The sequence below is a fragment of the Pelophylax lessonae genome (assembly GCF_965119305.1).
Source record: "Pelophylax lessonae genome assembly, chromosome: 4".
Lineage (NCBI taxonomy): Eukaryota > Metazoa > Chordata > Amphibia > Anura > Ranidae > Pelophylax > Pelophylax lessonae.
Window position 1 is genome coordinate 488,183,682 of NC_138771.1, and position 14,604 is coordinate 488,198,285.

General features: G+C 42.4%; 1 protein-coding gene across 7 annotated transcripts in view; it reads right to left on the minus strand.

The window, feature by feature from the left end:
• Positions 1-14,604, minus strand: part of SOX5 (SRY-box transcription factor 5) — a 326,784-nt gene that overhangs the window by 67,702 nt on the left and 244,478 nt on the right. For all 7 annotated transcript variants that reach the window (XM_082256133.1, XM_082256136.1, XM_082256134.1 and 4 more), the window contains one exon: positions 8,535-8,620. In XM_082256133.1, the coding sequence (XP_082112259.1) occupies positions 8,535-8,620 (86 nt within the window). The remainder of the gene's footprint in view (positions 1-8,534; positions 8,621-14,604) is intronic.

Consider the following 14,604-nt stretch of genomic DNA (forward strand, 5'->3'; position numbering starts at 1 on the left):
GACCTGCTTCAAGCAGGGTTTTAATTTCGATGCATTTGTATGCCAATGCACAACCTGTCTGACATCAATAAAAGCCTATCTACACAGACCCTACTAAAGTTCCTTGCTATGTTCCCGCCCATCTTGGGGACTTTTGGTGACCCTTTCACTGCACTACAATGGTTCCATAGCTGACCATCCATACTATTGCTTTTATAATGTGTTGCAAAATATAAAAACATTTTGAATTAAAAAAAAAAAAAGTTTTGCAATGTGTTCTTACTGTAAAGTGCTGACCACATGACATGCTGGCAAGAGTAGTGACAGGCCCTATATGCATACAGTCAGATCAACTGTACACTGATTTGTGGATAGTATAATAAAAGATAAAAAAACTACCACAGGCAAGAAATATGAAAATAAATACGGGGGGCTGCCTTATACTATTTTCTTTGTCCAAATGTCAGACAGCTCCGGGGAGCCCCCTGGCTTGTGATCACCATGTCAGTGGCACTGAGCACAAACTACCTGCAGGCAAAGCCTTCGTAGGGCTCTGACTTTGTATCAGCCTGGGGGAGGAGAGGAGGGGGGATCTGATCCACTGTTCAAGGCTGGTCAGCCTATATTCTGCGGAATTCTTCCCGTTTCGTGGTGTTGTGTGTTGTCTCTTCTCTAACAGATGCGCATAATTCACTTTCACAGCTGGCCCATATTAATCAAACCGGAAGCCACCGCCAGCAAACCTTACAGCCTCTAACGGCGGGCGGCCACGGAAAAACTGTACATCTGTAATGTATACTGTGACTGAGGAAATGGGATTGCTTTATTTTAAATTTGAACATTTTGTTAGTGTATCTGAAAACCCAAGCACTAAAATCTTATACAAGCCAAGTGTCAATAAGTAATTTTCACTTTTATTAAATCAGCAGCTTATATTATAGCAACCCCTGATGATCCTGCTGTGAAGGTTCTTGTTCATGCACTTCCTGTTATAGGGTGACCACGTTCTCTACTGGTCTGTTAATTCTGCTCCTGTGTTGTCTTCCTGCCAAACAGGCTTTTGATAGAGACTAAAAGTACCCATTTCAACCCACATTACATGGTCCACTGTTGTCTCCATGAGGAAACTTTCCCTGAGTAATGCCATGCAGCCATCACTGGAGTGCATGTAGATTGGAAGTAGCTGCAGAAGGTTGCACATCAGCAGCACTGAGATGTAAGAAAGGGTGAAAAAACAAAAAGAAATCATGATTGTCCACAGCACAGACCAAATATACATTTTTTAGGTTTGGATCTACTGAAAGGAATGTAGGGCCCTGGAATGCCATGATTATTAGTAGACTATCTATAAATAATAATGGATTTATTATTTCTGCGGTTTGATGCACTCTGCTCTATTCTGTGCCCAAATGCTTTTCCCACAAAAAACTATGTAAAGGGAAATTTCACTTTAAGCCCTGGTTCACACCAGTGTAATTTGTCATGCAATTTGACAGTTCAAAGTCGCATGACAAATAGTACCCCATTGCCAGCAATGGAACTGTTCAAATCACTGTGACTCTTGCGACTTTAAAAAAGGTTCCTGCACTACTTTTTTTACAATTTCATTGTGACTTGCATTGACTTCTGTTAAATGAAATTGCAAGGTGCAATGAAACAGGACATCACAATGGCTTTGTTTGAAGTAGTGCAATTTCAAAGATGCACTGGTGTGAACTAGGGCTCAGTGTGCACTTGTATGTGTAAAATGCACAATGTGCGTTTCCTCACCATCCATCAGAGAGAAAAACGGCACAGACCAAAGTGAACAGATCTGTACTGCACTTGATTGGCAGCCATACCAACTGACTCTGCTGATTTGCTGCAATGGGTTACTGCACTTTGCACAATGCATTGTGTCTAAGCTGTTTCGAACATTCGTACGAAAATCGTCAGTACATTCTACTCTTGACGGATGTCATTTGAAAGTAGTTTAAACTTTCGTTTGTTTTTTCCAACTAATTTTGGAACTAATGAACTTTATCAGATGAAAAAAACACACATACACTGTTAGAAATTCAATCATTCAAGAAAAATCCATCCGGCTCCTACGAATTTTATCACCACTGCTGTCGAAAACAAACGTCGATTTTTTCCCACTAACAATTGGTGGTTCGAACAAACATTCTTAAAATGGAACATTTTGAATTAAATCTACTAGTGTATACCCAGCTTAGGTCTAGTCTAACATTGCTCTAATTATAACATTTAATGTTGTGCCGTATACAGACTGTTTCAGCTTTCTTTAAACTTTTATAATCCATCTCCTGGAATGCAAAAATAAAAATGTATTGAGCCACATCTGGTTCATTTTTGGGTCCTAATGGATCCAGGACACCATTATCGACAATGTTACCTGTGCTTGGATATTATTGTACCCTACTCCACCCATCCAGATGGTCACCCTCACCCTGCACCTTTGCTTGTCTGTAACTGGCAGTGTCCAAAGAAAAAAGAAACAACATCTCGCCTTTGTCTGAGAAGCCAGAAAGGTGTGCTGTCCGTGGCTCTCCACAGGAGATTCGGATGAATTCTCATTGTCGGATTGCTGCAGAGGAGATGAATTGTGCCGTGTGAGATTCATTCAGCAGCTGCTGTTCGCTTTTCACCCAGGCTCTCTGAACCGCCGCCGTATGCGCTCCTTGCGTTTGTATTAGTGCCAATTAATCAGCGCTATTGTTGGGATAAGATTAGCAAACTATTGGCAAGGAAACGGGAACAATCGCTTTGTGAGTTTCATACCCTGGTACATCAAGAGCTTTGTAAAAGTCAGGGTGCCCCCTACCCCCACCCGCTACACAACTTAAAGGAGGCTTCTTCTTTACCCATTACAACTCGTATTACTACACAATTGTGCCACACCTTGCATACAGATTTTCATGCTGTTAAGTAGGCCATAAATAGAGTGAATTTCAATTCTGCAGCCGCGGGTTGCAAGAAAGAAACTCACTAATTTCCCCCATCCACACACAGACAATGTTGACTGGGGAATCCTTCCCACCAAGTCATTGTATTCTCCCGGCAGGGGAAGCCGCCCCCCGCTGGAAAAAGACAATGATTATTGCTATACACTATATCAGCGGCTAGCGATAATTGCATACAAAATCCAGAAGGCTGGTTCTACCCAAGTTGATTGATCGATCAACTGGGAACATTCAGTCAGTCCATACATATTTAGAATCTCAGCTGGTTCCTGCTGAACAGGCCAAGATTTGAACAGTCTATGGCTGAACTTACTGATCTTCACAGTGTTCAGTCTTTCACCTTTTTAATGGTAAGCAACTTAAAGTGTTACTAAACCCACAACAGTAAAAATCAGTCTCTATATGCAGTAAAGCATGCTTGTTGAACTCACTGTGAAACCTGTGTACATCGGGTCACCCTAATAGATGTCCGAAATACTAGTTTTAGTCTTCATTCACCCAGGGATTATTGTGAAGAAGTTGGACAGTCATAGTGAGGTTACCCTTTAATTTTTCCTTTTTATTTATTGGATTGGTGCCCAGCCTGCTGACCTCCGATATATGATGTGCGGCCCTCGGACCTCTGTAGTAGGAACACTGATTAGGGTAATAGCATTGATCTCTAGTAGCCTCATGTAACATGTTCTCAGTTTTATATTATCTTCTGCAGCATATCCTCAGCCAAAAATGTAGCATGTCCACACTCTCTGACCCTCATTTCCCCTATTAGGTCTACAATTTCTGACAGTCCTCTCAAGGATTACATATATTGAACATTATGTGTAGCCCTATGGGTGATGTCAGGGGCTGCATTTGAGGCCCTCTTTAGCTCTTAAGTTGAAAACAACTGATTTAGGTTTTAATCAGGATGCAATTTTCAGTGTACATACTGTAGGTATCTGATGTCTAAAGCCCCTAAAAGGCCGAGTATAGTTCAAAATAAGATGAACATTCAGTTGAAATTTAGGTGGGATTTTGCTAGAAGATATTTATGCACAAAAACAAAGCTCTGTGGAAGGACTAGAAATCTCTTGCCGGAAGTTTATTCTGGTCTGCCCTTTGGATCTGGTCACTGGGACAATGAACTTGGAATGACAGATGACCCCTTGACAAGTGATGAAAGCCAGAAAATACAATATTGGCTCTGGGATATATAAGAGAGCGCAACAGCCATCTTAAAGTAAAACTGTCATTAGTACATGTAGTACAAACTAAGTAGGAAGAGGTAGAAGAAGAATATGCCACTGTGCTCTCAATATTGCTCCTGTGTGTGCCCAGAAAGGCCTCAGTCCCAAGAAAAGAGCAGCATAAAAATATGGATTTCTAAGATAGGGCCTCCCCTGATCCCACAAAATAATGTGGGCTCCGCAGCAACCTGGTGAAAGGTGGCCACACTGGATGATGGGATTTGGGCATGGGTCAAAGTGCTGAGTTAGAGCAGTTGTGAGATTGGCACACATTACCCAGAGTTCTCAGCCTCTTCCACTGGCAGGGAACTGCTAAAACCACCCTCGTGGGCATAGGGCATGGGTCATCTCTAGAGAGGACAGGGAAGTAAGCACAAAGTTCTGATGCAGATTCATCTGTAGTAAGACATTGGTGTTCAGATGATATTTTTAAGCTTGTCTAGACGGTTGTATCCCCTGTAGAATGGTAAAATTGGTCTCTGTAGATACCATTACCAACAATAAAAAAACACCAGAATGGACAACGCACATCTCACATCTATGGCTGGGTTCATGCAATCACAAGAGGGAGGGCTACGGGAAGATCTAGATACAGGTGACCACACACATACTGGAAACAATGTATATTGTTTTAGACACCTTATACGTTATATGTAAAAATCTAATGAAAGCATCAGATCAAAGGTCTAAGAGTGCAATATATTCTAACAATGATGTGTCAAAACAGGAAAACAAAAAACTGCACATTTTGTGGGCTTGAAGATCTTCCCTTTCTTTAGGGCTTGTGACTGCAGCCTGCTCAGATCCACAAGACTGGTAAGGTAAACCAGGTATGTGTAGTCTTACTTTTTCGTGTGCCTTGTGTATTTTTTGCAGATCTGTTCAGTAATCTAGTGTTAAACTTTACCTCTGTATAGGAGCTTCCTATAACAAAGACCAGTCACTGCTACTCTCTCCTTGTGCATGGTGACTGGTCTTGTCTCCACCCCCTCCTGTAGTTTTATGCAGGCAGCCTGTAGTGGGTGGAGCTGCTGGGCTCCTCCCACAGCTCTGCTCTCTGCACAGTCTTTGTACAACACAGGGATGTACAAAGTGAATTTATATTATTCGTGGCTATTAGGGAATCTTTTTAAAAGAAAGATTTTGTGTTGGGGGGTTCAGCTTTAAGAACGTGTGCAGTGTGTGATGCACAATGGCGTACTCAGTATGTTTAGACAGAAAAGATGTAGAGAGCGGACAGCTTTGACCCCAGCGGAGAGAGAGCGGGAGATAAGAGTCCATTGTCCTCTGTATCCGGACTCTGCACACAGGCAAAGTCAATGATTAAATTGCATTGTTCCCGCTTTCCTCCCACTGCATTAATAAGTGTCATATTTACTGCTTCTCTTAACCCTTTCACTCCAGGCCACCTCACACTCCATGTTATTTAAATGAAATATCACAATGTCACAAGTGAGGTGACAACGACCAGCCAGTTGTAAGTCTTCCACAATGTTCTAGAACACCTGAGAATAATTCTGTAACTTTTAAGGACAAGGAGGTAGGAAGCTTAGCTATAGGGAAAGATTTAAGAGGAATTACTCCAGCTTTTACAGTGTCGGTATGTAAAACCTTTCCTTAGCCATTACTCCAACGCAATCTGAGATATACGATTACTTTAGGCTTTGTGCACACAGGTATTTTTTTTTTCTCAAAGTTTCATCTAAAGCTGGCCATACGTGGATTAAAATTCAGCCAATTAAACGGGGATCAACTTAATTTCGATCCCTGTATGGGCAGGCTGGTTGTACAAAAGTCAAATCTATCAATTGACTTCTGTAGAACCAGCCTGGTAAATTCTCCCCAATCAATCAGCATGGCAGGTTACAGCCGACAGCACTGATCAGTGTATTCTGATGGCGGAGAGGTCTCCCTGCTGTCAGAATTGAATACCTCAGTGGGGAGGATTCCCCCATCCACACATAGTATGTGGATAGGAGAATCAAGTCTTTTTTTTTTATTCCCCATTTATCCCACTAGTTGAATAATAATAAAAAAAAAGGCTCATCTATGTGCTGCCTAACAAGTGCCAGACACAAAGCATTTTCCAGCTAACCTTTCCGCAGAGTTTGCAGAAATTCAAAAAGATACCCAAAAATGTTTACTTGGGAAAGTGGATTGATAGTGCTGGTATTCTCAGGCTGTCCTCTTGGTATTGTTATCCAACAGTACTGCAGAAGTGTTTGTACAGGGAATTTGGTTTCTGGGCTGCCAGCCTCTACATGTGGTTTCACATTGGCTATATATAAAATATCAATAGTAACAATTGATATATACAAAACAACTACTTACAGTAAAAAAAAAAGAATGATTATTCAATTGATGGTATCTAAGCATATATTTTAAATTATTATAATTCATAGTAGTGTACTAATCTTTATTATTACTTAATGATATGCTAATACTTTTTATCACATTTTCATTTTACAGTATAGTTGTTCTTTTATGCACAGATTGGTATCCAAGTATTGATTATTATATTTACCGATTGTAGGTTTATATACCAATTGTTATTTTATGTAGGGCCAATGTAAAACCACACATTTTATTGATTTACATCCTCTTTGCTCTGATGAAGTGGGTGAATTTAGGCCCCCCAAAGTGAGTTGGCTTTCTTCTTTGGTCCTCTGCCTGAATTTACATTGGAATAAATTTGTATCTGGATGCTTTAGTCCAAGATCCATTGATCCACAAGCAATTTACTATGCCTCCTCTTCTGAGGGAGGGTAGTAGGAAGTGGTACATCTTATGTGTTTTTCTTTTCTACAGTGTGCTTGTACCTTAAAATTTTTTCTTCTTTTAAATGATGCACTTATTTACCACTAGTTATGCATCTTACTTTTTATAATACTGCAGCATAAACAAATTTTTTTTGCTAAGATTTCAGGGGGTGACACTACAATTGCCGAATGGCATCACATGCGCAACTTTTGTGCGGCTGATTGGAAGGCTGCAAACACTAGGGCCACATTCACACTTGAGAATGGGCTCCACGCTAATTACATGTTAGAACCCTAATGTGGGGTCCTAGCGATTAGCTGCGGGAGGCAGCCCCATTGAAAGCCACTTGCACATGATTTCTGCATGAGCTGCGGTAGCCAGCAACCTTCTTTTGCTTTCAATGGGACTGCCTTCTGCAGCTAATCGCCGCAAACTCCCACGGAGGTTCTCACAGGTAATCATTGCCGGGCCCTCTCGTAAGTGTGAATGTGACCTAAATCACCCAGGAGATACTGGAATACACTTTCTAGATGCTGCTGTGTACTACACATGCGCTGAACACAGATAATGGAGGCTCTTCTTAAGCTGGCTTTAAGAGCATTCATTTGATTTTCTGATTGTTAGAAGGGTCAAATTGACGCTCGATTTTTAACCGCAGAGACAAGAAAATTTGAAGGTGCAGGATGGAAACATTTTCAGAAACAAATTTCTAAGAGAACATGTGTTTGTTTGTTTTTTCTTTTTTGGTTCATTTATTCCAAAACCAAACGTTAAAAGCAAATGAAATATTACAGTACTTTCGAATCTTGTCAAGTCAATGAATGTATTGAGAATTTTGGAAAAAAAATCTATTAGAGTATGGCCAGCTTTAGTCAGTGGCCTGATAATAAAACTTTAAAAGGCTTAAGATTCCCATTATTTGAGCCTGAATTAAACTTTCTCACATACCTCTATTTCCTGCTACACCTCCCCAACTATGTGCTTAAAAAGTGAGACAGGGCTATTTATAAACACTCAGATTATTGAATTGTTAACTGAAACACGGTGAATAACAGTTCATTGAGTAAAGCAGGGTATACACATTACGTTTTTTTTCCGTTCAACCAGTGGGTTGAACTAAAAAAAAAAAAAAATTTAAAAAAACCCCTCAAAGATCCTCACATCCACACAAGGTATGTGGATGCAGGGATCTCTCCCGCTGTGTCTTTGTATTCTGACAGCGGGGGCCCTCCTGTCAGAATGCATTGATCAGCGCTGCAGCCACTGGCTGGAAGCGCAAATCGTATGCTGGATTTCCAGCAAGACTGTATGATAAAAAGCTGTGTATGCAGTGCCTAAGTAGAACAATAAGCACAGTCACTAAGCAGCACTACTAATCAGGTGTATGTATTGTTTACATGTCTCTGTCCTATGTAAAGATATAACTATATAACAATACAAAAAACATACCAATAGGATTTTAAACATTGGGTTGTGTTCACAGTCTTATGAGCATTGACAAAAACTTTGTTAAGACAATAGTGCTGCTCTTTTAAGTAGGGGATATGCTGACATTGTTCTGTGCAGTCCGCCTACCCCCTCCATGCCCATTGTTTGGTGTCCTTACCTGTAGTTGGAGAGGCCCCAGGCCTGGCGTTGCCGCGGCAGCAGCTGCCATGGTAGTGGGAATCAGCTGAACAGGGTAGGGGTCACCTAAGTGAGAGAATAAGAGAGGCGTCATCACCTTTTATCTCCTCTCCACCTGCAAATTAAACTCCAGCATTCTCCGCTCGCAAAGCCGCCTTTTGTGTGCCGCGCACAGGCCTAATGAAAAGGCCCATTGTGCTGCTTTTTACCAACGCCACACACAATGGCAGCCAGGAGCGGCTGGTGGATAAAAGGCGCTAGGCAATTAAGGCGGAAACCTCATCCTTCACCGGTTTTCACTAATTTTTTTTTATTTTTTACTTTTTCTTTTTACTTTGTGTTCTCAGAAAACAGGAGCTGTGCAGATTGCAGCAAACATCACTAGATCTGCTAGGAGGAGTAGATTCAATGTTATCTAAAAATGATCCATTCTCTCAGCAAGGTTTGTCTTGCCAGGTAAATTAATGGATTATTGAAATTATTCCACTATTATTGATCACTGTATTATGGAGATTATTGGAATAAACCATTACCAGGAAATTAGATACAGAGATGGACTATTTTTCTATCAATATTCTCATTTGTATATTCACCAATCTCAAGTTTATACAACAATTTCAACATTCAGGCTTAAAGAAGAAGTTCACCTTTAAAAAAAAGAAAACAGGTAAAAAAAAATGCATTTACTACTTTTTTTGTAGGTGCCTGGAAAGCATTGCACCCACCATCAGATCACTCATGCCATGCAGGACTCCTGCAGACTGTCAGTGTAAACTGTCTGTCCATACCTTGTACGAGTAGGCAGTTTTGCATTGACAGGAAGAAACAATGCACTACCACGGTGCTGTGGTAGTTCACTGAGAACTACAAGCCAAAAGCTGCAAAGGCTGTCAGTAGTTGTAGTCCATTCATTCACAGAGCACCGCATGGACAAGTTTTCTTTAGAATGTGTCAGTGAGCGGGCAGCAGAAGATTCACCGCTCGCTGCCAAAACGGGGGATCGGGGGGGCTGGTACATTTGTAACGTGTTACACTGAATATGGGGGTAATATGTTACAAAAGGTGAACTTATCCTTTAAAGTGGACCTATTAACAGATATACACTAAATCAACCATAAAATTATGACCACCCACATATTTCAAGTAGGTCCCTCCTTTGCAGTCAAAACAGCCCCGACCCTTCTAGACATGGACTCTACTAGACCTCTTAAGGTATGCTGTGTTATCTAGCACCAAGCCATCACTAGAAGATCCTTCAAGCCTCCCCAGCCTTGCCTTCTTTCCATAGTGCAACCTGGTGCCATCTCTTCTCCAAGTATGCGATAAAAACGCACCTAGCCATCCAGATAAGGTAAAAGAAAACATGAATCATCAGACCAAGCCACCTTCCTCTATTGCTCTGGGTCGAGTTCTAATGCTCACATGCCCACTGTAGGTGCTTTTGGCTGTGGACATGGGTCAATATGGGCTCCCGACTAGTCTGCAGATATGCTGTCCAATACACAACAATTTGATGCACTCAAATGTGTGTTCCAGTAGCTTTTGCTTCCCCCCTGTATAAGTGAGCCTTGGCCACTCATGATCCTGTTGCAGGTTCGCTGGTTTTCCTTCCTTGAACTGACTTCCTGACCACTGAAGACCGGAAACATCCCACAAAAGCTACAGTTTTGGAGTTGCTCTGACCCAGTCATCTAGCTATTACAATTTGTCCCTGGTCAAAGTCGCTTAAATCCTATCGCTTCCCCATTTTTTCTGCGTTCAACATGAATTCAGGGACAACGTGTTCACTTGCTGTCTAATAAATCCCACCCACTTTCAGATGCTACGGTCACTAGATAATCAATGTTTTTCCCATTACCTATCAGTGGTCATAATGTTATGGCTGATTGTTAAATATTTCCACGTGCATGCCAAGCAAGGTGTCATGGTATTTAGTATCTCCCACAGAGATCACAGTACTTCCCCTGACAATGCCTTCATTTGATTTCTTTTTCTCCAGAAGGACAGCAACATGTTTGTTCAGGCATTGTCAGGGTAATTTCCTAGACCCAGATGCTGGCTCAGAGATGACACAATCATGTAAATCCTGGTGTCTGTGCAATTCTTATCTGTGTTCACAAATGTCTCACACAGAGCAGCTCTGGCTGCAGCTTCTCACCTTGCAACGCGGTACAATGTTGCAGTCTGATCATTGGTGGAGGGGAGACTAAGCAAATGCTTGCTCCAGCCTGCAACAGACTGATGACATCATCTCAGCCTAGGCAAAGGAACTAAATGGAGCTTAAGCAGGGCTTTTACATGATAAAAAGTGAAACTTTATGAAAAAAATTTTATTACTGATGTAAAGTCAGATCAGTTGACAAGTCAGTATTTTTTTGTGCAGACTTAAGAAGTTATTAACAGGTTCACTTTAATACAATTGCACTCTGTGCTTATCTATGCAATGCAGGCAGATGACGGCTGGTGGAAATAGTCAGTTGTACATGAAAACATCACAGCACCCTGCTGCAGTACTCCTCCCAAGAGCCCTCATCCATAGTGCATGCATTATAGCCGGTTCACACTACCACGACCAGAAAGTCGCCCCGTGACTTGAAGAGACTTGTTCAGAGACTTGGAAGAGACTTGTGCACTACTTTGAAGAGACAGGCGACTTTGTCTGTGGGGAATGCCTGGCTAATCTCTTTCTTCTTCCTGGAAAGTCTGATAACAAGTCGTGTCAATTAAGATAAGGAGACAACTCCCATTGAAGTCTATGGGACAGTCGGATCACAGGTCGCCTCAAAGTAGTACAGGACCCTTTTCTGAAGTCGGAGCGACTTCAGTAGTGCCAATTAAGATGGCACTGATTGATTAACATTGCTTTTGTTATGTCAAGCGACCTGGGGCTACACAAGTCGCCTCACAAGTCGTGCTAGTGTAAATGGGCTCTTAGGATGGCCCTTGGAAGGATTTATATAAATAATAAAATGCCTTGATTGGTGGGAGTCAGTCTGGAGCTTTATATATGGATTTTAAAGCCCTGGCAAGCTTAATTTGCATTTAGACTGCCCTAGGTAACTCCTACATGTGATGCTGAGCCTCCATGATTGAAAGAACTGAAATCCAAAGTAAGGGGGTACGCCAGGGACAGTCAAGCTGGCGGGGAAAGAGCTAAATATGTTCTAGGGTTTCCTCCAACCATGAAATAAACAGGCTCTGACTTTCTGCACCTTCTCACAATGTACAGTAAAATTGTAGCTAGCACATCCACAGGCCTCTGACAAGTATCGCCCCCTTTCCCAGGGAATACTTTCCCTGCTCGATCCTGACTTGATCATCACAGGCAATGCAGAATTCACCTCAGGTATGAGCTGTGTGTCGGTGCACATAATCTGACACACAATGGCTGTAAATCGCACAGGTTAGCTAGAAAATTTCAGCTGGTCATTCTGGTTATACATTTATCTGTAGCTGTACAATTCCACATGGACACGCCTTCCTTGAACTGTACTATGGTCCCAACGTCTGCCCTTCGTTTTCACTATATGAACTGTCTTTCGTGGCCAGATTATTTGTTAACGATTGACGTAAACATCCCCCCATCTATCGGCTCACTGCGCATTTTAGTGAACTGCAATAATGCGATCAGAGGGTGGATGAAATGTAATAAACTTGCAGCTATGTGGAAAGGGATTCTTAGGCTCTTCCCGTACAGTGAATCGGAATCGGTGAAGCATTTGGCCATTGAATTAGTGTGATATGATTATCTCCTTATCTCTGCAATGTCGTGTGATGTGGTCGGTGCGCTGCCAATCCAGAAAACGTGTTTCGCCGAGCGCAAAGCCCTATTTCCTCCAGTGCAGTGACTCTCTAAAGAGGCGCGTCTAATGTCAGAGGGTGAGTGGGCCGCACAGTGAGGAAATGTCTAAAAGGGCAGTCATGAAACAAAACCAGTTCTCTGATATTTACAGAAAAACAATTCATACAACGTACACAATGTTCCTCAAAGGGGCTAATAGATACAATGTAGCATTAGGAGGACATGCCATACTTTAGTCAAAGGTTAGTCCTCCAAGCTTTACCTGCCACATGCTTCATTTGGGGAGGTTTCATATATCTTAGGACTTAATAGATCACATGATCACAAGATCAATTTACCTCTTTTAACTGATGAAGACTGGCAGTTGACTGTAGCAGTACAAAACAATCTTCAATAGAGTGCAGATTAATATTATGTCATGGCCCATTCTGTAAATGGGTTTAAGGGATGCTGGAGAGTTAAACCCCCTGACAGTCCCTTCTATTCCTTGGAGAATCTATTGCTTATATATTTGTTCCTGGGTTCTCACCATCCCTGTGCTGAGTTACTGGCTCTGCACAGCTGCTGGGCCTATTAGGAAGGGTCCCTCCATCCTTGTGCCCATTAGGAGGGGTCCCTCCATCCTTGTACCCATTAGGAGGGGTCCCCTCCATCCTTGTACCCATTAGGAGGGGTCCCCTCCATCCTTGTACCCATTAGGAGGGGTCCCCTCCATCCTTGTGCCCATTAGGAGGGGTCCCCTCCATCCTTGTGCCCATTAGGAGGGGTCCCCTCCATCCTTGTGCCCATTAGGAGGGGTCCCCTCCATCCTTGTGCCCATTAGGAGGGGTCCCCTCCATCCTTGTGCCCATTAGGAGGGGTCCCCTCCACCCTTCTGCCCATTAGGAGGGGTTCACTCCATACTTGTGCCCATTAGGAGGGGTTCCTTCCATCCTTGTGCCCATTATGTGTGGTCCCCACCATTTCAGTTCTCAGGTCTGGTCTACACACCTGCTGTACTCATTATGAGGGGTTTCCACCCCTGCTGAATTTTTAATTTATTTTATCAAATTAGAAATGTAAAAGGAGAAGTTGGGACACCCCAAGATCTGCAATAACAGAGCAGGCAAATATGGCCTGAGGCACATGACATCACTAAAGTGCCAGAGACGGCATTATATATATTTTTATTAGCCCACTAGACATCACCTGGAACTGAAATCCTATTTTTATCTCAGCTTGGGTGCACTGATATTATAAAAACAACAACAAGAAACAAGGGGTCTTTACTAAAGCAGGCAGGTAATTTAATTAACTGTCTGACCTGTGACAGTCAGTCTCCATACGATTGGTTGCTGCGGTCACACATATATTTCCCTTCGCACTGTTTATAACAAACATTATGTTCCATTGTCCTACAGAGGAGATCTCTGTACAAAGCCCGGCAGGAACATTATCCGGATGGTGCAATGATTCTTTACAATTAACCAAATCAGCAGGATGTCTGAACCTGAAACATCTTCGAGATGTTCTATTACCTGATGCTAATTAACGGTGAAAAGGTTTTTAATTTAGCTGATAAAACTAGCAGGTCTTTAACAGCAAGAACACAGATTAGCCACGAAAATGACCCGTTTAAAGACCAGAGCTCCCACCAGACATCGCTCTCCGACTTGGTCAGATGGAGGGCTGTTCCGTGATTTAGAACCCTCAGCTTATTAACTTCCATAGGATAGGGAGGGCTGTGTGAATCTCGAACCCCTATGTGAGGTCAGCCAAGCCAGTAAGGACAAGATTGAAAAGTGGAAGCCACTGAAAATTAAAAACATAACTGAATTGCAGCCCCAATCCTGAACTGTCTGCGGCTGTTTTCAGATAAGGGTTAGACCTCACACAGCTTTTAGCATTCCTGTGGAAGTTAAAGCTGAACTCCTACCTTGCCTTCAGTTTTGCACAGTTATACAAGCTCCTTTCCTAAACTGGATTGGCTTTCTCGGATTTCACTGCACACTGTGAGCTTCTAGCAATATGCATTAGAATCTGCAGCAAGTCAGATGAAGCCTGCCCCATTTACTGGCTGGAGGACTTTCAGCATCATCTAGTCTTCCCCTCTCCAGCCTGGCTGTTCTTGGCCTCCCCCCTTCATTCATTGGATTTCAATTCTTTTAATTCTGGTGTCTCAACGTCACATGTTGGCATTGCCTAGGGTGGTCTGCATGCAAATACAGGCTGCCTAGTAACACCCACTCCTCCAGAATGACAGCCACTC